This window comes from Zalophus californianus, chromosome 10 (genome assembly GCF_009762305.2).
Source record: "Zalophus californianus isolate mZalCal1 chromosome 10, mZalCal1.pri.v2, whole genome shotgun sequence".
Taxonomy (NCBI): Eukaryota; Metazoa; Chordata; class Mammalia; order Carnivora; family Otariidae; genus Zalophus; species Zalophus californianus.
The window spans coordinates 50,600,773-50,625,323 of NC_045604.1; the positions used below are offsets into that span (position 1 = coordinate 50,600,773).

The window sequence follows — 24,551 nt, forward strand, 5'->3', positions numbered from 1 at the left end:
TAGGAGAAATCACGTGCCCATCAGCAATTCTTGCCTATTAGTAAATTCTTCTAAACTTGACTGTGTGGATTTCCAAAGTAGATAGTAAGAGTCCTGATTAAATTAGAGTCCTGATTATCTGGAAGCTAATTCCTCTCATTTAGGCAAAGTAACCTATCAGTGCCTGGAGTATATCTCGGATACACTCTAAATCCCATCGCATTAATCACAACAGTGGTTCCCACTTCCCAAAGCCAACAACACAATCCTGGCATGGTTGGGGGTCTGCCTGATTCTCCAACTCATGGGATGCTGTGGCAGGTTATGCAGGACCTTTACCTAAGTGGCTAGAGCTAGAAACAGCCAGAGAGAAGGAGTGAATTGAGCTCTAATTGAGCACCAGTGGCCAAAACCAGGAACACAAAACTTGGTTTTCAAGACTAATGGTTCATTATCAGTAGACTAAGCCCAAAGGGTCATAAATTGGTAGCCATCATAGCAGAATGAGAAACAAGATGAAGGGAGAGATCAAAGCTAAAGGGTCCAAGGTAAAGATGATAAACATCACTGGAGAGCCAGACAGGTTTATTGGCCTTCAGCTGAGATTCTGTGGGCCAGTCGGGCAGATTTAAAGATGCAGAGTTGTAGGAGGGACGGGCCATTGGTCATTAATGGTTAAATACAGAATGGATAATACATCCTCTACTGCCAGGCATCTGTCAGCTCTCCATTGCCCATTTTAGTATTAATGGAATTCAGGTCATAAGGGGTAAAAATGAGGTAGCCAGGAATCCCTCTCACTATGCCCAGAATTTGAGGGTTTCATATTATGATCTATCCACATCTTCAACTGGGATTGATATAAAGATATAAAAAAAAATCTATTTTTTGAGAGTACATAGGGATTCAGATTTTAAATCTGTTCACAAAGAAAATATATGAAATCTATTAGGTTTCCTGTGTATCAAAATTTACTATATTGCACTGATTTGCTGGCTGAGAAGGGAAGCCAATTTGCATGGCTCCTGTCAGTCATATGTGGTTTGGAAATGCTTGTGCATTCCACATACACTGTGTAAACTGGAGAATCATATCCTATTTCTACTGGTTTGCATGCATGCATATAAAGCTTGTTTTTCCCACAGTGCCAAATGAAAATAAGTGAACGAGCAGCAGTGATCACAATTAATCACCTTTGTCAGAACTTCACAGCTGTGATGGTGAGGGGAATTCTTGTCCCTCAGGTCTGGAGAGGCTATGACTTCTACTTTTTGTGCTTTTCTTGTTCAGTTCTGTTCCATCCAGCATTTAGAAATAAAGTCTGTTACTATCATTCAACAGAGTTTCTGACACTACTATGTGCCAGGCTCTCTGCTAGGCACTAAAAGATACCACATGGAATTTCCACTAGAGAGAGTTCAAAGCTTAGTGGAAAAGAACAACAAGTAAACAAATAGTTACCACCCAATGTGATAGCTGTTTCTGCAGAGTGTGGGTTATGTACAATGCCCTACGGAAATAGGCAAGGAGTTTGCCAAGATTTTACAGAAGGTGAATCCTGATGGTGAAGTATGAGTTGAAGTGAAGAAGGGCTGGAAGGCATTCAAGAAAGTAGGAACACAATGTGCAAAGACATGAAACTCATCAAGAACACATGTCTCAGGGACCTGAAAGAAATTCTGTATGGCTTGAGGCCAGAGGTAGAGCCAGTAAAGAAAATCATTTGAAAAAACTAGGAGAGAGGCAATAATTCTAGTAAACAATGTTATTTTAATAGTCTACATTCCTGTGTTAATATTTGAAGATGTTTGCTCAATAAGAATACTTAAGAGTTGCAGACGAACTAACTAATGTTACTTCAACATCCAGACTCTATTCCTTATTGTTTTTCTCTTTCTAGCATTTACAACAACACCTGGCACACAATTAGTACTCAATTAACAAACTATTATTACTGTATGTGGTAGATGGCCTCTAACATGGCCCCTAGTGATTCATGCCCTTCCCCTTGAGTATAGGCTGGACTTACTGACTCATATCTAATGAAAAGAATGCACCAGAAGTAATGGATTGTCACTTTCAACATTATGTTATAAAAAGGCTATAACATTTTATGGCCTCCTGTAGCTTTTGGGTGGCTTTTATGGTCTCCTGTAGCTTTTGGGTGGTATTCTATGTACTTACCCTCTCTGGCTCTTTTTCTCTGTCGGATCATTAGCTGCTGTATCATAGGATGCTCAGGCAGCTTATGGAGAAGCCCACATGGTGAAGAACTGAACGACGCCTATGTGAGCATGCCTATTGCTAGTACCAATGTGAGTGAGCCTGGATGCAGATAATCTGAGGCCTGCCAATCACCACATGGGTGAGCTTGGAAGTGAAATTTGCAGCTCCACTTGAGCCTTAGGTTGTGGTAGCTTTGGTCAACAGCTTGATGGCAGCCTCATAAGAGACTCTAAGCCAGAAGCACCCAGCTAAGTTGCACCCAAATTCCTCACTCATGGAAACTGTGATAAGCCATTAAATTTTTCTATAATTTGCTATACAGCAAAAAATAACTGATATACTACACACTACTGTCTACTCCTAGTCCCTAATCAAATCTCAGTTTCTGGTATACCTAGTTTGGGCATGGTGGTATCAAATCTCCTATTTGGTGATAGAGCACTGCCTGGAAGCTTTTGTGACTGGGATCCTAATTGCCTGAAACCTTACTCCTTGAGGGAATGAACTCTGTTACCTATAGTCCCACTCCATTGATTAGACCACTCATAGAATGAGTCCAGCCCAACTGCAGCACACACCTTTGGCCTTCTCCCTCCTACCTTCAGGCCACCCTTGGGCACACCAACACTATAAAGCACAATCCCTCTACTAGCTGAGGCAGAGAGTTCAGGAAATCTCTATCTAGATGATGACAATCACAGATGTCCACAGAAAGACCTATGTAGATAATATATTCCTGATTTCCATATGTAACTCTAACTGATTGTATGACATGCCTTGAAAACTAATTGTGAAACTTGCTGTATACACTGTCCAGGTGGGAACAAGTGGAAAAATATACATTGCTTAGGGAACACTGAGTTTTTGGGAGAGAATTTTTGGCAGTTTATATAACCATGCTGATTTGAAGGCAGTGGTTTTATATGTAAAAAAGATTTTAAGACCTTGTAAAGATGTTAAATATTTACATAAAAAATTATTATCATTTAAGAAAAGAAGAGCAAAATATAAAACCCAAGTGTGCCTTCTATGAGTTGTTCTTTGCTTGTTTCTTATGTCTTTTTAGTAGTTTTTAGACCCACTTTTTAGTTAGTGATTAAGCACCCACTGAAAACAAAATGCTATATATGAAAATGATAGTAGTACCTAACAACCACAAGAAAAAAAAGGAGATAAGAGACTCTGTACCTCTGTCCCTGATGATTTTGCCCCTCATGCTCTGGGATGCACTCATTGGGAGCTGAAGGACTTATGTGGGAAGATGTCCTTAGAGCCACCGCTGAGATGCCCACCAATGGGGATGAGAAATTCAGCAGCACTGAGGTGGTACGGTGGGAGAGGACATTCAGGTGATGGGTCACATTGATAACCAGTGGGTTATGCTGGCATGACAGCTCATAGGTTCCTGAAGAGAAATAAGGAGATGAATAATACTGTAAGTCATTCATATAGCACTGTGTTCCATACCTAGCATTCCTTTTATCTTTTCAACAGCTGTTACTGTAGGCAAGGTCCCAAACAATATCAGAGTCAGATGCCAGGCTGATTTCAGGGTCTACTGGATCATCCTCTAGTGGCCCTGAAGGGATCACTGTCAGACTCACCAAGAGAGTGGTTGTTCCCACTGACATCGGTCAGGTGAACAGTCACTGTCGGCCGCTGATGTTCTCTGAGTACCAGGCCATCAGATGTCAAGAAAACGAAAATTGCCGTGGCCATTCCTGGTCTACCAAAACACACCTAGGCATAAGCACATATATGTGTGAGTCATCATTTCCACTGGGCTATCAAGGCACTGTGTCATGCTATTTTTACACTTATGAGAAAATTATGGAGTAGGCACAAAAAGATAGCCGAGATTACACTAAAAATCAAAATTAGATGGAAAAAGATAACTTTCAGCTACTGAACTTCCCATCTTTTCCTGAGATTGTCTTTTTTTTTTTAACCTCAACTGTTCCTTTTTTCACTTGGACCTGTCTTTCTTTAAATTTCTCAAGAAGATCACTGAAAGAGACCATTGCTGGACACAATAAATTACTGCATAGCCAGCCAATCTTATCTCCAAAGTGGGAGAGAAGTGGACAAGTGGCACCAAGCTAACATTCTGTTGTGAACTGGCATAGTTCAGAACGTAGTTCATCCTTCTGCATCTTCCTGTCTTCCCCCTAAACATTTTATCTGAACCTCTCACTTAGCATGTGGAGTATGACATGAGAGGCAACTTCAGTGTCTATTGTTTCTGAGACTAGAAGCTGCCAAACTGTTTATTCTCATGCATTTCTGCTGGTGCCCCCAAGCATATATATGCTACCCTACCCATGGCTGAAAATAAGCCAACACTGAGGGACAAGAAATTCAGTTATTTGTAAGCAATATTCCTAGATGCTTAGGATGATGAACAATAAAACAGTCTTTTGGGGCACCTGGGTGGTTCGGTCATTAGACATCTGCCTTCGGCTCAGGTCATGATCCCAGGGTCCTGGGATCGAGCCCTGCATCGGGCTCCCTTCTCTGCGGGAGGCCTGCTTCTCCCTCTCCCACTCCCCCTGCTTGTGTTCCCTCTCTCGCTGTGTCTCTCTCTGTCAAATAAATAAATAAAATCTTAAAAAAAAAAACAACAACGAAACAGTCTTTCAAAGCAAATCATGGGAGTTTTGTCCCTAGAAATCCTTTAATATAAAAGAAAACATCTTTGAGATTGGGAGATGACCTGGAGAGCTTATTTCCCACACAGAAATTATTTGATGTAGTAATTCTAGCTTTATTTTATGTCCTTTAGCTCAGTATTACTCTTCATTTCTGTTGAGAGTAAACCTCTACGTTACTTGGTATTACATGGTTGCTACATTTTGAGATTCTGGAGCTAGACCTTACAATGTTCTCTGTGCCTTTCTATAGATTTTATCTGGTTCTGAGGGTGATGAAGCTCCAGGAAAACTATCCTCAGGGTTAAAGAAGGGTATATCTAATGGCAGGAACCTCTTCTAAAAATGGGGAGGAGAAGGGTAAAACATGTTTTCCATTTTACCAAGAATTCTTCCTTGTGTGCAGGCTGATTTTTCCTGAGTCTTGGTGGTGTGTTTATAGAGTGTCCATTTGCACTGCTGGCTTAATTAGGGTGATTTTATGATTTGCAGTGGTCAATGCAACACAGCTCTCCCTTCTTCCTCTCCTCCTCTGAGGGAAAGACCAGCCACACTCTCTTTTTACAGTGTCTTTTTCCCTTCGTTTCATTTCCCCTCTTTGAAGTAATAAATATTCCTTTATAACTTAAGAAGTATCCAGACCCATAGGTTATGGCTTGCAATATGAGGTCCTTTGTCCCTGACTGGATGAGAGCTAGACATGAAACATACCATAAGGTAACCAAGAGCCTAACGCAAAGCCCTCAACTGCAGCAGCAAAGGACATCAAAGTCCCTTGGAACTCCCACAACCTCTTCCTTTTCCTACACCACAAAAGAGACCTGAGTACTGGAAGAAAGTTCTGGGTTGTTTCCTGAGCCAGGAACAGACAGAGTCCAAACAAGTACATGGTGGCTTTACCCCAGTAGGCCTCAGACTTGAAGAGTGGGGAGGGTTCAACAAGGAACAGGAGCGCTGAGTCTTCCCATCTTCTGCTGGGCCCCAAAATAGACACCACCCACCTGAGACTAATTAGGAGGGATTGGTCTTATGATGGCGTGGATTTCTCTGTCCTGAGGGCCCCTGCCTAAAACCTCCAGCTCATTTTGCATCTCCTGGCAATGTGCCTCCTTGCTCTAAGGGTCTTTGAACCAAATCCCTTTGAACCTTACAGCCTGCTCAAGGTGGCAGCGCCTCTGTGCCATGATCTGTGAGAAAGGCTATGCCAGGATTTTGAGGCCATGGCTTCAGCAGGAAACCACAGGTAAGACTCACAAGAAAAAAACAAAAAACAAAAAAAAAAACAAAAAACAAACAAAAAAAAACACACAGGCCCAGGAACGTTGGGATACACAAAGCAAAAAGAGACAAGGGTTTGATCAAGGTACAGGACACTGAGTCTGTGGCATTTCCTCTCATAGTGCTACGGGAGACATAACGGAACTTTGTTCTCAGCTGAATACTGAATATGCCCCACAACCGCAACCAGACACAAAGAAAGTATGACCTCTTATATGACTTTTGGTGCTTCTAAAGCAGAGACTAGTTTGAATCCACACATAGATGCATACCCAATCTGAGCCAGGGTGAAAAGAACCAAGTAAGTTCACCATTCTGGAGAGAGGGTTGGCCAGGCAGAAATCTCAATTCAACTCTTAGCTCCATCTCTACTAACTGGTTAAGGCTGAGCAATCCATCCCTCCTCTCTGAGCCTAGAGATCCTCTTTTGCACATCTGAAACACAGAGATACTACCTATTTCTTGAAGCTATTATGAGGATTAAATGAAGTCATGTAAAAGCACACAGGACAGTGCCCGTCATCTAGTAAGAACTCAATGTTCATAAATTAATTCACAAAATAATTCTTATTTCCAAAGAGAAATATTTTTTTATTTTGTTTACACTTCAGGAAGAAAGGGTAAAGAATAAAATTTAAAAATTAAACACAAAGTGTATATTTTGGTGTATAGAAAATTATGCTTTTCTAAAACCTATAGGCTAAAAAATTTCATCTATGCTATTTTAAATCAGCATTTGTAGAAACGTGAATTGATATTCCAGGTTCTACTTCTAGAGACATTGGCAATATCCAAGGCTTTTGGTATAGAATATATCTCTAGTTTATAAATGGAATCTATGAAAAATATATTTAATATACATAACTCCTTTACCAGGCTTTTCAGAAAATTCAGTTCAATGTGTGTTTATCAAAAACCTACTTTTGCTGTACATATACAGACAAAAAACTTCTAAAATTGACAGTATAATTAGAATACTAAGAGTTTATTCCTTATTTAAACAAAGATGATTATTTTTATTGAAGTATAACACTGTTACATTAGTTTCCAGTGTACAACTGGATTCTGTAATTCTATGCATTACTCAGTGCTCATCACAATAAGTGTAGTCACTGTCACCAGACAACATCTTTACAATCTTATTGACTATATCCCCTATGCTGTACTTTTCATCTCTGTGACTTACTTTGTAACTGGAAGTTTGTAACTCTTACTGCCCTTTATCCATTTCACCGGTTCCCTCACTCACCTCCCCTCTGGCAACCATGTTTGTTCTTTGTATTTAAGAGTTGGTTTTTTAGTTTGTCTCTTTTTTTTTCTTTCTTTCTTCATTAGTTTTGTTTCTTAAATTCTACATATGGTATTTGTCTTTCTCTGACTGACTTATTTCACTTAGCATTAAACCCTCTAGCTCCATCCATGTTGTTGCAAATGGCAAGATTTCATTCTTTTTTTATGACTGATAATATTCCACTGTATATCTATTATCTATCTATCTATCTATCTATCATCTATCTATCATCTATCTTCCTACCACATCTTCTTTGTCCATTCATCTATTGATGGACACTTGGGTTGCTTCCATGTCTTGGCTATTGTAAATGATGCTGCTATAAACATAGGGATGCATATATTTTTTGAATTAGTGTTCTCATTTCCTTTAAGTAAATACTCAGTAGTGGAATTACTGGATTGTATGATGTTTCTTTCTTTAATTTTTTGAGGACCTCCATAGTGTTTTCCACAGCGTCTGCATCAATTTGCATTCCCACCAACAGTGCACAAGAGTTCCATTTTCTCCACATCCTCACCAACACATGTTCTTTCTTGTCTTTTGATTCGAGTCATTCTGACAGGTGCAAGGTGATACCTCACTGTTTTTGACTTGCCTTTCCCTGATGATGAGTGATGTTGAGCACCAAAGATGATATTTTTAAAAGTTATTCTTCCCACAGCTACATCACAGCTATTTTAATATAATATTATAGCCCACACTATTTTCACTTTATACAAAACACACAGTGAATTTTATGTTCCTGGATATAAAAGATAGTTATGGGCTGGAACAGAGACTTTGGCAACATGAAGCGCTACTTATTCGACCCCATGCCACTTTTGCCACTACAGTGTGATACTTCTCTCATCACCACACCAAAAGCATTATGTGAATAGCTTCCCCTTCTGGACAAAGAGCATCAAATGCACCTCCTGGGGAACTACTCAGATCTGAAATGAGCAGCAGGCATGCCCCAAGAGAAAAATTCAAGATGCTAAGAGGTCAAGGGGATTATTAGCTTCGTGTGCAATGTTTTATTAGTCTTAACAAGGAGATTGCATTCATGTCTTACATTGGCAATATAAAATTAATTTGAACTTGGCTCTTATGAAGAAAAACTATAGCTAGATGTTAGAAAGGAGACAGAATCTTTTAGAAAAGCAAGTGATTCTCAGGACTGAGGAGTGGTCTCAAGTTGGAGGATTGCCAGTGAAATTAGCTCATTGAATCCATTGCAAAATACTTTGAAACAGAGAAACATAGATTGGAGAAATAGATAGATGATAGATAGATAGATAGATAGATAGATAGATAGATAGATAGATGATAGATAATTAGAAAAACAGATAGTAGATACTGACTGACATACAGATGTGGAAAACCAGTCCATCACATTCAATGGCTTTTTCATCCAAGGTCTGCACATTAACTACTGGATGGAACTTCTGGCCACTGGTGAGGGGTAAGATTGAAAGAATGTTCCCCTAGTGAAGAACTGTTTGGGCTTAAGAAATCCCTCTTCAATCTGCCTACTGGGTACAGACACACTCATTCAATATACTCCCAAGCCAAGTATTTCAACTTCCAGGTCATCCTTTGTGGTGGTCACTGGATAGCAGATCCTGAAACTATACCACAAACTTGAAAAGAATCTTCTCTGAGGTTTTAAATGTTTTTGGTTAGTTACTGGGTTGTTATTTTTTTTCTTTGCCTTTCCATTTTTACTCATCTATGGCACATCCTGATTCCAGAGAGAAAGGGATGGCCCTTGAGCAGGAGAAAGTGAGCAGACATTATATTCTCTTTGTATAGCACTTAACAGTGTGCCAAGCATGATCACATGCTTTGCTGAAGCCTCCATAAAGTTCCTTGGGTTTTTATTCCTATCTGAGATTTTTGTACTATAATATCTCCCAGGATACAAAGGTTGTATCATAGAAGTGGAAAGTAGGTTCTGAGGAGCTTACGTGACTTCCTCTACCAAATGCTAGAGAGGTAGGAATTTGGGTTTTCCAACTTCAAGTTGTGTAGTCTTTTGACTACCCAATGGTTCTTAATTTGGGGTGAGCAGGAAGTCACAGATTCCTTAGAAAATTTGTTGACACTCATAACCTCTATTTCCCCCAAAATGAAGTCACATAAACACTTAGGCATAAAAGCTTCATACAATTGCTAGGAGCTAAGTGAACACTTTAAAAGCCATTTGTAGTTCAATTAGGGGTCAGCAGAAATCAGATTAAGAATACTTGCACTATTGGGGTCCCCGGGTGGCTCAGTTGGATGAAAATCCCACTCTTGATTTTAGCTCAGGTCATGATCTCGGGGGTCCTGGGATTGAGATCCATGTCCAGTTCTGTGCTCAGCAGGGAGTCTGCTTGAGGATTCTCTCTCCCTCTCCCTCTGCCTCCCCCCAACCTCAAATAAATAAATACATATTTTTAAAAAATAAAGAATGCATGCACTATTGGTTGAACCATATGCCTTTTTTTGTAGGTGAAAAATTATCAAATATTTCATGTGGCTCACCTAATAATATTGCTATCTCTGTAGATTTCAGAAATTTGACAAGGCAGAGATTAATTCTCAAAATTTCAGGGGATCTTACTTGACTTCCAAAACTAATGGAGGAATAGAGGCTCTGAGACAACTAGCCTCTTGTTACCGAGCTATCTCAGTAGTCTCCATACTTGAGGATGTGAGTCAAAATGGGGAAGGAATTTTGAACCTGGTTTTACTTTCTATCTCTCTTGGTATTAGTCAAAACCCAGCTGATATCCTATGTTACATTCCTACGTTATATTCCTACTTGTACCCATAGTACAAGTAAGCCTATAAACACCATGAGTTTATGTGATTCTCCTTTCAGAAAAGTGAAGTCAAGTTGTTATTTTGTGAAATGAAGAGGGAACCACCATTATGAACCCCACCATCCAGGGAGAGACATTTGAATATGTCTCAACAAGTCAGTGGAAGGACTCATATCAGAATCAGCTTGTTGTCTCAATTCCTTCTAACAGCATTTCCTCATCTGTGATTTTAGACACCAGGGCTAAGTCTGCAGAAGCAGGCTCTGTGTTAGAAGAGCTTCTGGGACTCAGAAGGGGGCTTAGAAAGAGGCAAACCAAATCTGTAGTGGATACTGCAGTGTGGGGGTCCACCGTGAGATCTGGGAGACACCATGAGACCCCTTCCTTCATGACTGAGCACTCAACCCACAGCAAAGTCTCCTTCTGGAAAGTGCCCTCTGAAGAAGAAAGACTCCAGAAGCTCATGTCACTTCTCTGGAGAAACCCATGTTCAGTGACCTTTTGATAGGAGTGAGTGGTGTACAAGGTAGGAGAACTCTGGAGGCCCTCCCAGTTCCCTGTGGGATGCTGAAACCTTCACGTGGCTGTCTCACAGCCCTTCTCTCTCAGTACTCCCCTGGTTCTTTCACTCCCTCACAGGTGTTAATCTTAGGGAAAGTCTTCAATAAACTTTCAGCATGCAAATCTCCACCTGAGAATCTGAATCCTGGGGACACTCCACACAAGACAAACTCTGAGAATAAGGAAAGGTATTATGGAATATATATGGAGAAGGCTTTCTTGGGAACAATAATGCATAAGTGAGGGGATGAAGGAGCACACTGTAGAGCCAGGCAAGGTTCCCCCACCTCTGGGTGAAAAACATTGCCATCCCAATTATTCATGAAACTTAAAGTCGGCTAAGATGTCATGTCTAGAGCCTGCAAAAGCTTCCATGTAAAATAAATAAAAAGTTAGAGTAGTAGCAATCAGATAGGAAAGTGGAAAACGAGTGCTTTACCCTCTAGGGATAAACTGTTGAGCCACAGAGAGATGGAATTCCCCTTTCAATGCACTAGGCCAGTTTTTGGTGGAAATGAAAATCATATATACATAGTCACTTTTGCTTTTGCAGGATTCCCAGGGAATGCAGGGATCCATATAGGTTAATTTTCTAAACAGAAGATTTTCTTTTGAAAGGCAAGAACTTTTTAGAAATTTCAGTGATGTGTACAGATATAATTCCAATACCTATTATAAATGCTCCTGCCCTCTTAACTGGGGAATCCTGTACTTAACTGAATTTTCACTTGGTGAATTTGAGGCATCACTATGAACATTGGTTATTTTCCTGAATGCTAAGATAACAATCTTCTAAGGCAGTGCTCTTCAAACTTTAATGTACATACAGATCACCTGAGGGTCTTGTTAAAATGCCAATTCTGATTTAGTAGAGCTGAGATTCTGCAGTCCTACCTAGCTCTCAGGTGATGCTGATGCTTTTGGATGCCAACCATATTTTGAGTAGCAAGGATCTAAAGGCATCACTGGATATACTTACTTATCTTTGCCCTAGCATTTGATAGCCTAAAACTGCAGTTCTTTTATTATTCATATTTATTATCTCATTCCTTTTTAAATTCACCATCAAGATGAAATTATAATACATAACTGAAAGGAATCATCCAGTCCAAATACCTCATTTTAAAGCTAAGAAAATTGATGTCCAAGAAGGTTACATGATTTATATAAGGTCATTTGACTGATTAATGGTAAAAATAGGGCTTATAATACTGTACCTCTGAATATATGTCTTCTCCCAGTTTCTATATCCCCTCCTAATTTGCTGCTCCTTTTCTACAGCAGATTGAAAATTCAGATCATTAATATTATTAAAATTCTAAGTAAAATAAATAGACTTTAACAAAGGGTCCTGTCTACTTTCCTATGAACAAAGTCAAAGAATCCAAAGTAATGATTGGATTAGTGCCTTCTATCTATGAGCTTTATCTTTTTTGCTAAATTATGAAATCTATTCAGTTTTCTGGATGGTTGAAGTCATCTCTGAATAGACAATTAGTTTTCAACTGATTAAATAAAAAAGAATTATAAGATTTGCCAAATTTAGCAAAAACAAAACCAAACAAGATGCTTGCTTAAATATGAATATCAGAGAAACAATAAATATTTTTGTTTAGTATAAGTATGCCTTGAATATAGCACAGGACTTATACTAAAAAAATTCTTCATTATTTATTTGAAGTACTTTTTTTTCTTCAACTCAAAGTTGGCAAGATATGAGAATGCACAATTTTTAAAAAATGAAGAGATAAAAGAAGAAGAGCAGAGAAATTTAAAAAAAGGAATGGAAGAAAGGATTTTGTAGGTGTTTGTATATAAAACAAAATAGAGAAAGAAGACATGGTAAGAGTGGTAGATACTTTTGGAAGCTAATGGGGAGTACATATTTCTAATACAGATTGGACCTCAATTTCTGAATGAACAAAGGCTCTTTCTTTAAGTGCTTCCTAATAAAATGCAGGGCCAAGAGAAGAAGAAAAAAAACCTCTAATACTGACAGAGCTGGCACAATAAAAGTTGCTATCCTCTGAAAAATCAGTGGTAGAAACAAACAAACAAAATGCTACTAAAAGTTCCTGATTTTAAAAAGAAGTTATGAGGGCGCCTGGGTGGCTCAGTTGGTTAAGCGACTGCCTTCGGCTCAGGTCATGATCCTGGAGTCCCTGGATCGAGTCCCGCATCGGGCTCCCTGCTCGGCAGGGAGTCTGCTTCTCCCTCTGACCCTCCCCCCATCTCATGTGCTCTGTCTCTCTCTCATTCTCTCTCTCTCAAATAAACAAATAAAAATATTAAAAAAAAAAGAAGTTATGAGTTATTACAAAATACTTAGGGTGGACTGACGACGAAAGCCCTATATGTCAACATTTATTGGCTACAATCAAAGTAGTAAAAATGGGCAAAATTATGGAACAGTGAAAACAAATTATCCAAGTGTTTGACACAAGAAGCTAAAAAGGAACATCAGTGTGAATCCAGAGAAAAAGGAAGAGAGGAAATAAATAATAGATAAAGATAGAAATCAGTGAATTGGAGAACCACGACTAGAATGAAGAGAAAAATGAACAAAAGTAAAAATTGTTCTTTGAAGAAACCTAGGCATGAGTAATCAAGAAAAACAGGAGAAATCAGAAGGCCTAAAGACACACAATATAAAGGGAATGGTAACTACAGCTGAAATAGAGATGAGACAAAGTAAAAATACATTATGAACAATTATCAGCACGAAATTTGAATATGTGGAAGAAATTAGTAAATTTATGGAAATATCCAATAGTTTCCAAAATTGGGAAGAAGAAATTAAAAATATTAATAAAAATCAAAGAAAGTTAAATGACGAACATAAATCTTTCCTCAAGCAAACCCCAAACCCAGCTGGTTTTACAGGTGGGTTCTGCTAAATTTTGAAGGAACAGATAATCCTTATTTTATACAGGTGGTTTCAGAAAATATAAGAGAGGAAACTACCCAATCAACTTTATGAGGCTTGTGTAATCTGAATATTCAAAAAAGGAATATATAAACTAATTCCAGAAATAAATACAAATGCAAAAATCCAAAGCAGAAGATTAACCAATAAAATCCAAGAGCGTATTTAAAATGTAATGTATAATGAGCAAGTAGCTTCATGCCACATAGACAAAAATGACTTGATATCTAAAAACAAAAAATCTATCAGTATGATTTCAACATAATGATGGATCAAAGGAGAAAAATCATAAGATCATATCAATTAACACAAATCAAGTGTTTGATTCAGTTTAGCTCACATATACCAATATTTTTTTCAAGAGGCAGAAGAAATGATCTAAGGCTTATTCTAAAATTTATATGGAAAATAAGTGTTCATGAATAATGAGTAGCTAATTAAATTTTTTTAAATGTGCAAGAAAAGTGGAAGGTAGGGACATGTCTACCACCAGATATGTTTGGTAGCAGAAGTCATGGTACTAAAAACAGTGTCCTATCGGTGTAAGGAACACGAAAATAGGTCAATGAAATAAAGCAGCGTGTTAAAAAAAGCAGATTCAAGTCTATTCCAGAAATTAGTATATAATCAATGTGGCACTGTGAATCATCAGAGCAATGATGGAATGTTTTAATGGTTGAGATTAGAAATTCACTTACCATATTTAAGGGAAAAAACCCTACCTTATTCTATACACAAAAATAAATTTCAATTATGTTAAACACTAAACTTCAAAAGGCAAAACTACAAAACTAATATAAGAAAGTAAAAAACATTTTTGCAATATTAGAAAAAACTAATAAATTTGTCTATGTTACAATTAAATAAAAAACGAATACTAAATGCCTGATAATTATTTTTGTAAAGGGGATGCACTACCTCACTAATAATCAAAGAAAAAATAATCAAGATATCACTTTGTTCCCATCAGATTTATTAATTTTAGGTAATTAGATAATATTATGTTCATGCAAGGATATGTGGAAATGGATGCACCATTCTCATTTGTCTTGAGAGTATTAAGTTTAATTTCAAGCCATATCCATATGTATGTCTCTGTCTTTGGGTGTATTTCACGGCCATCTTGTTCCATTGATTTGTCTATTTGTTGATATTTTAACATTATAATTTTGTGACATATTTCAAAATCCTTGACAGAGGCAGGCCTCCTTCATCACTAAACTTTGGCAGAACTTCCATTAAAAACATTAAAATCAACTTTGTAATTCTTTAAAAGTTTTTTTGTTAGAATTTTTGTTGGGATTATGGGAAGTTTAGGATTTAGGGAGAATCGACCCCCATATGATATTGAGTCCTTCTATACAGGACCAGTTTGTGCTTCTTCATCTATTCAAGCCTTCATTGTATCTTCATATAGATCTTTCATTTTTCTTTTTTAACATTTATTCCTAGATATTTTACTACCTTGACTGCTATTTTAAATGAACTATTTTCTTTAATCATATTTTCTCATTGATTGTTGTTTAAAATTACAGAGCATATTTGCTTTCATCTTAATTTTGTACTAAACCATGATACTAAATGAAATAATTTTCAGGTTGTTTCCTCTTTTCAGATGTCAACTCAATTTATGAGAAAATAATTTGAGTTTTACTTCTCTCATATTTTATGTTTCATTTCTTTTATATCTCATAAAATATAGAATTCAAAGTCTAGCCTTGGCTGCTATTTCCAGAGAAAGTACAATAACAGTGGTGATATAGGAGTTTTTTCTACTTTACTGATTTCTCCTTTTCTCTGTTATTTCCTTTATACTTTCACTATGACTTTAATTTGATCTTTTCCTAATTAAGATGGAAACTGTGATTATTGATTTTATACTGATTTTCCAAATATAGATATTTAAAGCTATAAATTTCCCTGGAAATATTGTTTTAATCATATCCCATAAATTCTGAAATGTTGTTTCATTATCATTCAGCTCAAAATGTTTTCTAATTTCCCCCATAAAACCTTCTTTGACCTATGGGTCATTTAGAAATGTACTGCTTGATTATCAAGAAATTGGAGATTTCCTAGACATATTGTTATTCATTTCTTATTTACTACTGTTAAGGTCAGAGAATGTACTCTGTATAAGTGTAATCATTACAAATTTACTAAGACTTGTTTTATGGTCTAGGATATAACCTATTTGGTGAATGTACCATATGCATTCTGCATAGGCAGTATTTCTACAAATATCAAAGTAGGTCAAGATACTTGAGAATGATCTTCAAATCTTCTATACTTCTCCTGATCTTTTTGTCTACTTGCTACCTCAATGACTTAGAGATGATAAAAATCTCCAATTATAATTATGGATTTGGCTATTTGTCTATTAGTTTTATCAATTTTTAATTCATTTCCTTTAAGGCTCTGTTCTTAGGTGCTTCAATTTTATAATTAAGATTGTTCAGTATTTTTGATAAATTGATCTACTTATCATTACGAACCATCCCTCTTTATCTCCAGTAATATTCTATTTTATCAGATATTAGCATAGCACAGCAATTTGCTTATGCTTAGAGTCTACATGGTATATAATTTCTCCCTTTTACTTTCATTCTGCCTGTCTTTATTTATTCTTTAAAGATTTTATTTATTTGAGAGAGAAAGGATGAGAGAGAGAGAGAGAGCGCCTGAGATGGGGGAGGGTCAGAGGGAGAAGCAGACTCCCTGCTGAGTAGGGAACCTGATGTGGGACTCGATGCTGGGACTCCAGGATCATGACCTGAGCTGAAGGCAGTCGCATAACCACTTGCTTAATCAACTGAGCCACCCAGGTGCGCTGCATGTCTTTATGTTTAAAATGTGTTTTCATAAACAGTAGATAATTGATTCTTTCCATCTTATGTATATTGACAATCTCTGCCTTTTACATGGCATTTTTAGAAAAATTTGCATTTAATGTAATCAATAATACAGTTGATTTTAAGTCTGCCATCTTGGTATTTGTTTTTTATTAATTAATTGTTTCTTAACTCCTCTTTTCCTGCTTCTGAGTGAATCAAATTATTTTATTATTCTATTAATCGTCCCTTTTAACTTTCTACCTATAACTATTTGTGTATATGTATATTTTTTAATGATTGTTCTGGAGACTATAATATGTATATCTAACTGATTATAATCTACATTCAAATATTATTATCTCAAAGGGTAAGGACCTTACAGCAGTATTACTCCACTTAGCCCTTGTGCCTTGTGATAATATGTATTATTTCTTCACAGAAGTCAGTCAAGCTGTCATTGAGGTTGCTCAACTTCCTTTTTCACCCGCTCATGCTTCCTTCCCTTCTTTTCCACAGATGTTGATACCAAGCCCACTCCTTAATAAACATCCTGCATACTAAGCTTCATCTTAATTTAGTATATGTGCTGCCAAAGGGAACATCTAAGGTCCATTTCAGAATCTACTTCCTAGAGACTCCAACCTGCCACAACCAAAGAAAATGACCAAATCTCCCCCATCTTTGAAAAATTCCTTTTTGATGTGGTTTCCACTCAAACTACAGTTCATCGTTTATAACGTTTTTCAGGAAGAGGTAGTTTGTGGCTTCTATCTACCTCCCCTTTCAATCTAGCCCAGCCCACAGTCCTACTTACCCACCTCTGTGTTGTGTCATAAGTAGTACAGTAGTCCTCCTTGTCTATCCACAAGGGATACATTCCAGTGGGCCCCCAGTGGATGCCTAAAACCACAATAGTACCAAACCCTATATATATATATGTATGTATTTTCCTGTACATACATACCTATGATCATATTTAATTTATAAATTAGGTACAGTAAAAGATTAACAACAATAACTAATAATAAAATAGAACAATTATAACAATGTGCTGTAATAAAAATTATGTGAATAACTCTCCCTCAAAATATCATTGTATTTCTTCCTGTGATGATGTGAGATAATAAAATGCCTACATGATGAGATGAAGTGAGGTGAATGACCCAGGCATTGTGACATAGCACTAGGCTACTACTGATCTTGTGACAATTTGTCAGAGGAGGGTCAACTGCTCTTCAACCACAGTTGACCACAGTAACTAAAACTGCAAAAGTGAAACCACAGATAAGGGGATAATACTATATTATCAATATGCTCTCAAATTGCCAAGGCTAAGATCTAACATCCCATCATTGATTCATGCAATCACCAAACATTTTGAACATTACAACAAGGAGGCTCTGTGCTCAATGTTTCACATACAACCATAACTACATATGGTTTCTATCCACAAGGTCCTTAGCGTTCATCGGATGGAGAGGGAGAAACAAGAACAGCAAAGTATACAAACACTATGATAGAAGAGTCTATTGAGGAAGCATATATGAAAAAGTTAGCAGTTATACTAAGAGGGCCTTGGGAAAGAAGTTCAGGAAAGGCTGGGCTTTACAAAAGAAATAATCCCCATCACTTCTTGGCCTTTTGGCTAAGATCAAGTGTAGAATCTGTTCTTATCAGTATAAAAGAAATAATGCCTGAGCCCAATCTTAGAAGATGAATATGTATACCTTGGAGAGATAAAATGGAGAAAGCATTTACAGAGAAAGAAAAAGATAACTTCCCTACCTGAAAGATTATGGAGATGTGAAAACCTTGAAATATTCCAGCACTGAAAGCAATCTGTTATGACTAAAATGATTAAGGCCTAGAATGTGTGTGTGTGTGTGTGTGTGTGTGTGTGTGTGTGTGTGTGTGTAGAGGAGTGGTATGGAAGATGGGATAAATGGCAGAATTCAATGAGATAGGGTTTATCTCTATCTCCTTATGCCCAGTCACCAGGTCCTTTTGAGTCTGTTTTGTACTTTACTGTATCTGTAGCATATGAGTTACAACATTCTATCTTCTAGAATATTTGTGTAAACATGCCACTGCAGTGTATATACCTTAAGGGTGAAGATGGTGACTCATTCAGCTTTGGACCCCTCTATAGTACAATATTTTGTTCATTTTAGGCAATGTTTACTGAGTAGAATTAAAATTGGCACTGTTATGATGCAGAAACAAGGCAAATGTCTATCAGTATCTAGAGTATTAGATGGACACATGATACAGAGCATAGGTCAGCAAACTCTTGCTCATGGGCCAGATCTGACTCACTGCCTGGTTTTGTATGGTCTGTGAGCTAAGAATGGTTTTTGCATTTTCAAATGGTTGGAAAAAATCAAAGAAAAACAATGGGAATAATGTGAAAATTTTATGAATTAAAATTTTAGTGTTCATAAATACAATTTCATTAGAACACAGCTATGCTTGATCATTTACATACTGTCTGTGGCTGCTTTCATTCTAAAACAGCAGTGTTAAGTAGTTGTAACAGAGACTGTAGGGCCCACAAACCATAAAATATTTATTTTTCTCTTTATAGAAAAATGTTTCCCAACTCCTGGTATAAAGGAAGGAAACATGGGTTTTGGAATAAGCTATATTTGAATTTGAATCTTATCTTTATCTCTACTATCTATGTTATCTCAAATGTTTAACATTTCTGAGTTTTCAGATAATCATTTTTAGAATAAGAAAAAGTCATTATCTCTGATAGAGAGCTTGTATGAGAATTACTAAGATACCTGGAACAGAGCAAATCTCAATACATAGGTGTCTCCACACCCTCCCCCCTCCAGGAGTCAGGTGTCACAGACTCTTATCTTTGAAATCCAATCAATTAAATATGCAATGCATTTTCTGTTGAAGATTCATATGTAGTGTTTGGCTAGTTGAACCCAAACAAAGAAAAGAAGGAAATTTTGGTAAACAGGCTTTAGGTTTTATGTAGCAAAGTTTTCCAGCAGTGGTCCATAATTTATAACTGATGTTTTCAATATTGTACTTAAAATACTATAAGCATGGGGAAGTTTCTGTTAGGATTTCTAACTAGTCCAGCCTGAGTGAGACCATTCCAAATTTAGGACATTTTAGAACAGCCATGAAAATAAACATGAGCATATGATTTTGCATACGTTGATGGGCTCCCTGTGAAACCAAACAACAGATACTTAATGGATATCTGCTTCTCAAATTGCTTCATTTGTTGTCTATATTGCTGAGATTCAAAGCACTTTCTGGGAGGAATCATGCCTTCTGTTTTTTTTTTCTATCCTCCAATGGCACTTAGAGTTACAACATGCACTTAATAAATCCTATGAACTAGATCCATAGATACATCGTCTTTGAAGAATTTAGAAGAAATTCAACAAAAGAAAAGAAACCCTTTCTCCCAATTCCACATATGTTTCAATTTGCTTTCTTGCTGTCATATTCTCATGTTTATCCCCAGTGTTCAATTCTGGGTTTGGCATATCAAGGTGCATAATGAATGCTGACTGAAAGAGGCAACATAGTGTAAAGGAATAAACATGGGATTAGAGTTAAGAAGCATGAGTTTGATCTTCAGATTTACCATTTTATTCTTGAGTGATGTAGAAAAAGAACTTTGAGACTGGTTCTTATTTTTCTCATCTATAAAACAGGAAAACACCTACTTTAGCCAAACTCATAGGCTATTGTAAGGATAAAATTAAAAAGGACATGGCAATGTACTTTGTAAACTATAAATGGATTTTAAAATGTGCTTATTATGGGGCACCTGGGTGGCTCAGTTGGTTAAGCAGCCAGCCCTTGGTTTCAGCTCAGGTCATGATCTCAGGGTCCTGGGATCAAGCCCCACATTGGGCTCCTCAGCAGGGAATCTGCTTGAGGATTTCTCTCCCTCTCCCTCTACCCTTCACCACTCTGAAATAAATAAATAAATCTTTAAAAAATAAAATAAAATGTGTTTATTATTGTAAATAATAAAAATTTTCTATGCCATGTAAGAGAAAGTTCATACATTTTGGTCACTTGGATCAAGATTAGATAAAACCAAGGAAAACTAAGAGAGACAAGTTACCTCAGTAAAGGACTGAGGACTAAAGTGAGAAATTTGTTGGGAAAGTAGCATTTTAGTAAATGAAAGATTTTGGAAAGATATTTTCAAGGCTAATGTTTTTCAGTATAGGTTTTTCCCCCTTGTAAAATAAATTTGTCTCTGATCCATTTCATACAAATCACGTGTGTGTATGGAACCAAGATTAAAGTAACCTAAAAGAAATAATAGTCAGAAATCCTACAGTCTTCAAAAAACTTGGGGAAACCCCAATGAACTTATTTTTAGAAATCACTCCTTAATTTATTTGGTATTATGTGGATTTTTGAAAACTAAATTTTATTAATAGGTTTGATATATTAACTTAATTTCCAATTATATTGGTGATTTTTTTTCTTATACAAGGATTATTACCCCTAGATCACTTGTAGTAAGAATAGGGTACACACCTAAAATATATATGGTAGCTAACTGACATACATTAAAAGAATTCCAGTTGGAGACTTCTGTTTCCAGCTGTAAGGAAGTAGCTTATAATAGAACAAACACTCATGACAAGAAAAATTATAAAATATGAATAAAGTAAAAAGAAAAATGCTTGGAAACATGTGAAAGAAACCACAGCAGTCAGGACTGAAGAGACTTGAAAAGCAAGAAACCACATTGAAGGTAACCTCACATTCTGTGCTACTTTTGTCACTGAGATATTTTTCAAATTCTAAGCTCTGCAGAATAAGAGTATAAGAAACTCAGCAGAAATTGGTGGGTGAGAGGCTAAAAAGCTAAGCAGTTTTTGGCAGACACATACTGCTGAGGAAATAGAAACTGTACTTCAGAAAATATCAAGATGGAGGGCCTGATCTAAGCTTTTAGTTGAGACCTCTGAAAGGCTAGGGCTTTGGAAAAAAAGGGAAAAATGAAATATATCAGGGTTCACTAATACAGAAGCATAAGCTTGAGTCATCTTAATTACTGATTGGATTAAGGTGTTCTTTCCCAAATCTTATTACATGTTTTTTTAAAAAGGTAAATGGTCTTGAAAGATATCATTAGCCATAGTCTCCACAATCTCTATGATAATTTAGTAAAAACATTATTCAATATGAAAGTAGATAAGACTAAATGAATGAAAATAAAGAGAAGAAACTGTCATCATAAACAGACCTCAGGTCATCAAGATAATTGATATTATCAGACACAGACTTTATAATTATAGTGATTAATATATTTTTAAAAATAAACTATAAGATAAAGAATTTCAGACAAAATGAGAATCTATAGAAATAGTTAAATAGTAATTCTAGAATTAAAAATACAATAACTGAAATAAACAACTTGATAAACAGTTTAACAGCTGTTGGAGTAAAAGTTATCATTAGTGAAACAGAAGAAATGTCAGTATAAAATAACCAGACTTCAGCATGAAGAAAAAGGGGAAGAAATGAAGAAGAAAAAGGATAAAAGATACACAGCAAAAAGGTCTAATGTATGTATATCTGGTATCCAAGAAAAAGAAGAAAGTGTAAATGGGCAAGTAAAGACATTAAGTCACAGATTCAAAAAGCTTGACAAAGCCTTAGCCACATATATACAAAGAAAAAACAGGCCTTGGAACATCATAGTAGAAGTGCTGAAGGCAAAACACAAACAGAAAATACTGAAAGCACCAGGGAATAAAAGACATTGCCTTCAAAGTAATATATATCAGATGTACAGCTAACTCTCCAAAGAAAGTATGAAAGTGAGAAGACACTGGAATAACATCTTTAGGCTAATGAAAGAAAACGACTGGCCACTTAGAATTCTATACCAAGCAAAGATACCCTTTGAAAAATGAATGTCAAATAAAGATATTTTCAGCCACACAAAAACTAAAAGAATTCATTGCCAGTATACTCACATAAAAAGAAACAATAAATGGGATTTCTTCAAGCTAAATAAAAATGAGGGAAGCAAAGAAATTAGAAAGGCCTGAAGAGCACTGGACAAGGTAAATATTAGCTATTTTAAAATCATATTAACTTAAAAAAGCCAGGAAGTAGTAAATGGGGGTAGAGTATTCTAAGGTAGTCATTGCTTATGAAATTATGAGAGCTCTAATTCATAGCAGACTCTAACCAGTTAAAGATACATGCTGCAATCTCCAGAATAACCACTTAGAGAATAAAATAAAAGTATGACTAACAAAAGGTATAGATAGCTATACTAATATCAGGCAAAGTTTACAGTAAAGCAGGAATATTCTTAGAGATAAAAAGAGGCATTTCTTAATGTTAAAAGAGATAATCAACCAGGAAGATACAGAAATTCTAAAATTATACACCGACAGTCCTGATTTTATATATGCACAAGTTCCCGTATGCACAAATATCAATTATCACAATTTAGTTATATAACACCAGAGTCCCAATGATAGGATTTAAATTTCAATTAGCACAATATATTAATTGTAACTACAGGAAGTACAAACTTCACTAATAGTCTTTCAATCCACAAATCACAGTGATCAGTGACCAATCACTTCTTTCAAAGTCTGTCACTGATTGGTCACTGTGTATCTGTTATTCAGTTCATGCAGAGACAGAAAAGTGTGTCATTGTGTTGCCTCCTTGTTTCTCAGTGATAAACCTACACACTTTACAAAAATGGGTAATTGAAAGGGGGAATTGGCCAACAAGGATGAACGTGTAGAAAAAAAAGTGATAATGCTGGAGGAGAAATGTGAATTAAAGGTAAGCAGAGTTATAGAAGAAAAAGCTGATGGGTGGGAATGTCAATTCTGCTGCCAATTGGAGGGACTCTAGATATGCAGCCAGAGGGACTTAGTGAAAGTAAAATTATCAACATAAATGAGAAAAGTGGTTGTGACAAATAGGATGAAGATGTCCCAGAGGAAGTGATGCCAAGAAAAAATTCACATTAAAAGAACTCTCAGAGATATTTCTTAACATTGAAAGTGCAAAGGATAAAATGTTGGAAGTTGATCCAAACTTAGAAAGGAATATGATAATTCACAAAGGCATAAAAAAACTGCTAGCTTTGTAATGTAAGTCATATGATGAAAAAGAAAAAGTCAAGTGCTATTCAAACTACTGTTGGTAACATTTTTACAATGAAAGGAAACACTTTAATTCTCTATGTTTTTAAATGTTTTATATTATAATGAACTAAATACCAGTTTTACTATTTAAAAATTTTTCCTTCACATGAGTTTAACATTGTGGCAAAAACTTTGAGTTCACATAAGAAATTACAATTTTTCCTCATTGATTATTAAGTTTGCTTTGCATAAATTTAGCTTGCATGGTCATTTTGTGGTTCCACACTACCATACAAAGTGAGAACTGTGTGTATATTTAATAAGATAGCCTCAAAATGTATAAATCAAAAACTGATAAAAAATAAAAGAGAAATAGACAAACCCAAGATTATAGTAGGAGTTTCTAAAACATATCACTGACTAACTGATAGAAACAGTGCACAGAATATCAAGAAAATATATCTATATACACAAAATATATATGATATAGAAACTTTCAACACAATGATGGGTGAATTTGATTTATCTTAAATATATAGAATGCTCTATCCAATAATTTCAGAGTACATATCCCTTTTAAAGTACAGGTAATATTTACCAGTATTGACCATACACTTGTCCATAAATTAAGGCTCAACAAATTACAAAGGATTGAAACCATACAAGATATACTCTTTGACCACAGTGACTTCACCCTAACCCTGAGAATCAAAAAGAAAAAGGTAACCAGAAAATCCACAAATGTTTAGAAGTTAAACATCACACTTGTATATAATGCAGTGGTCAAAAACAAAAAAATGAAATAAATCAAATGAAAATTGCAAAAATATGTTTGAACCAAGTGATAACAGAAATAAGATAATGCAAAACTTTTAGGATGTCACCAAAGTCACGC

General features: G+C 36.2%; 1 protein-coding gene and 1 pseudogene across 1 annotated transcript in view; one reads left to right on the plus strand and one right to left on the minus strand.

Annotated features, from left to right (window-relative positions):
* PAPPA2 (pappalysin 2) overlaps nt 1-24,551 on the minus strand; it is a 269,440-nt gene that overhangs the window by 93,246 nt on the left and 151,643 nt on the right. Inside the window, exons 12-13 of the mRNA XM_027609924.2 lie at nt 3,810-3,945; nt 3,394-3,610 (exon numbers count right to left, since the gene is read on the minus strand). Coding sequence (XP_027465725.2) covers nt 3,394-3,610; nt 3,810-3,945 — 353 coding nt within the window. The remainder of the gene's footprint in view (nt 1-3,393; nt 3,611-3,809; nt 3,946-24,551) is intronic.
* Nucleotides 18,161-18,291, plus strand: LOC113933806 (annotated as a pseudogene).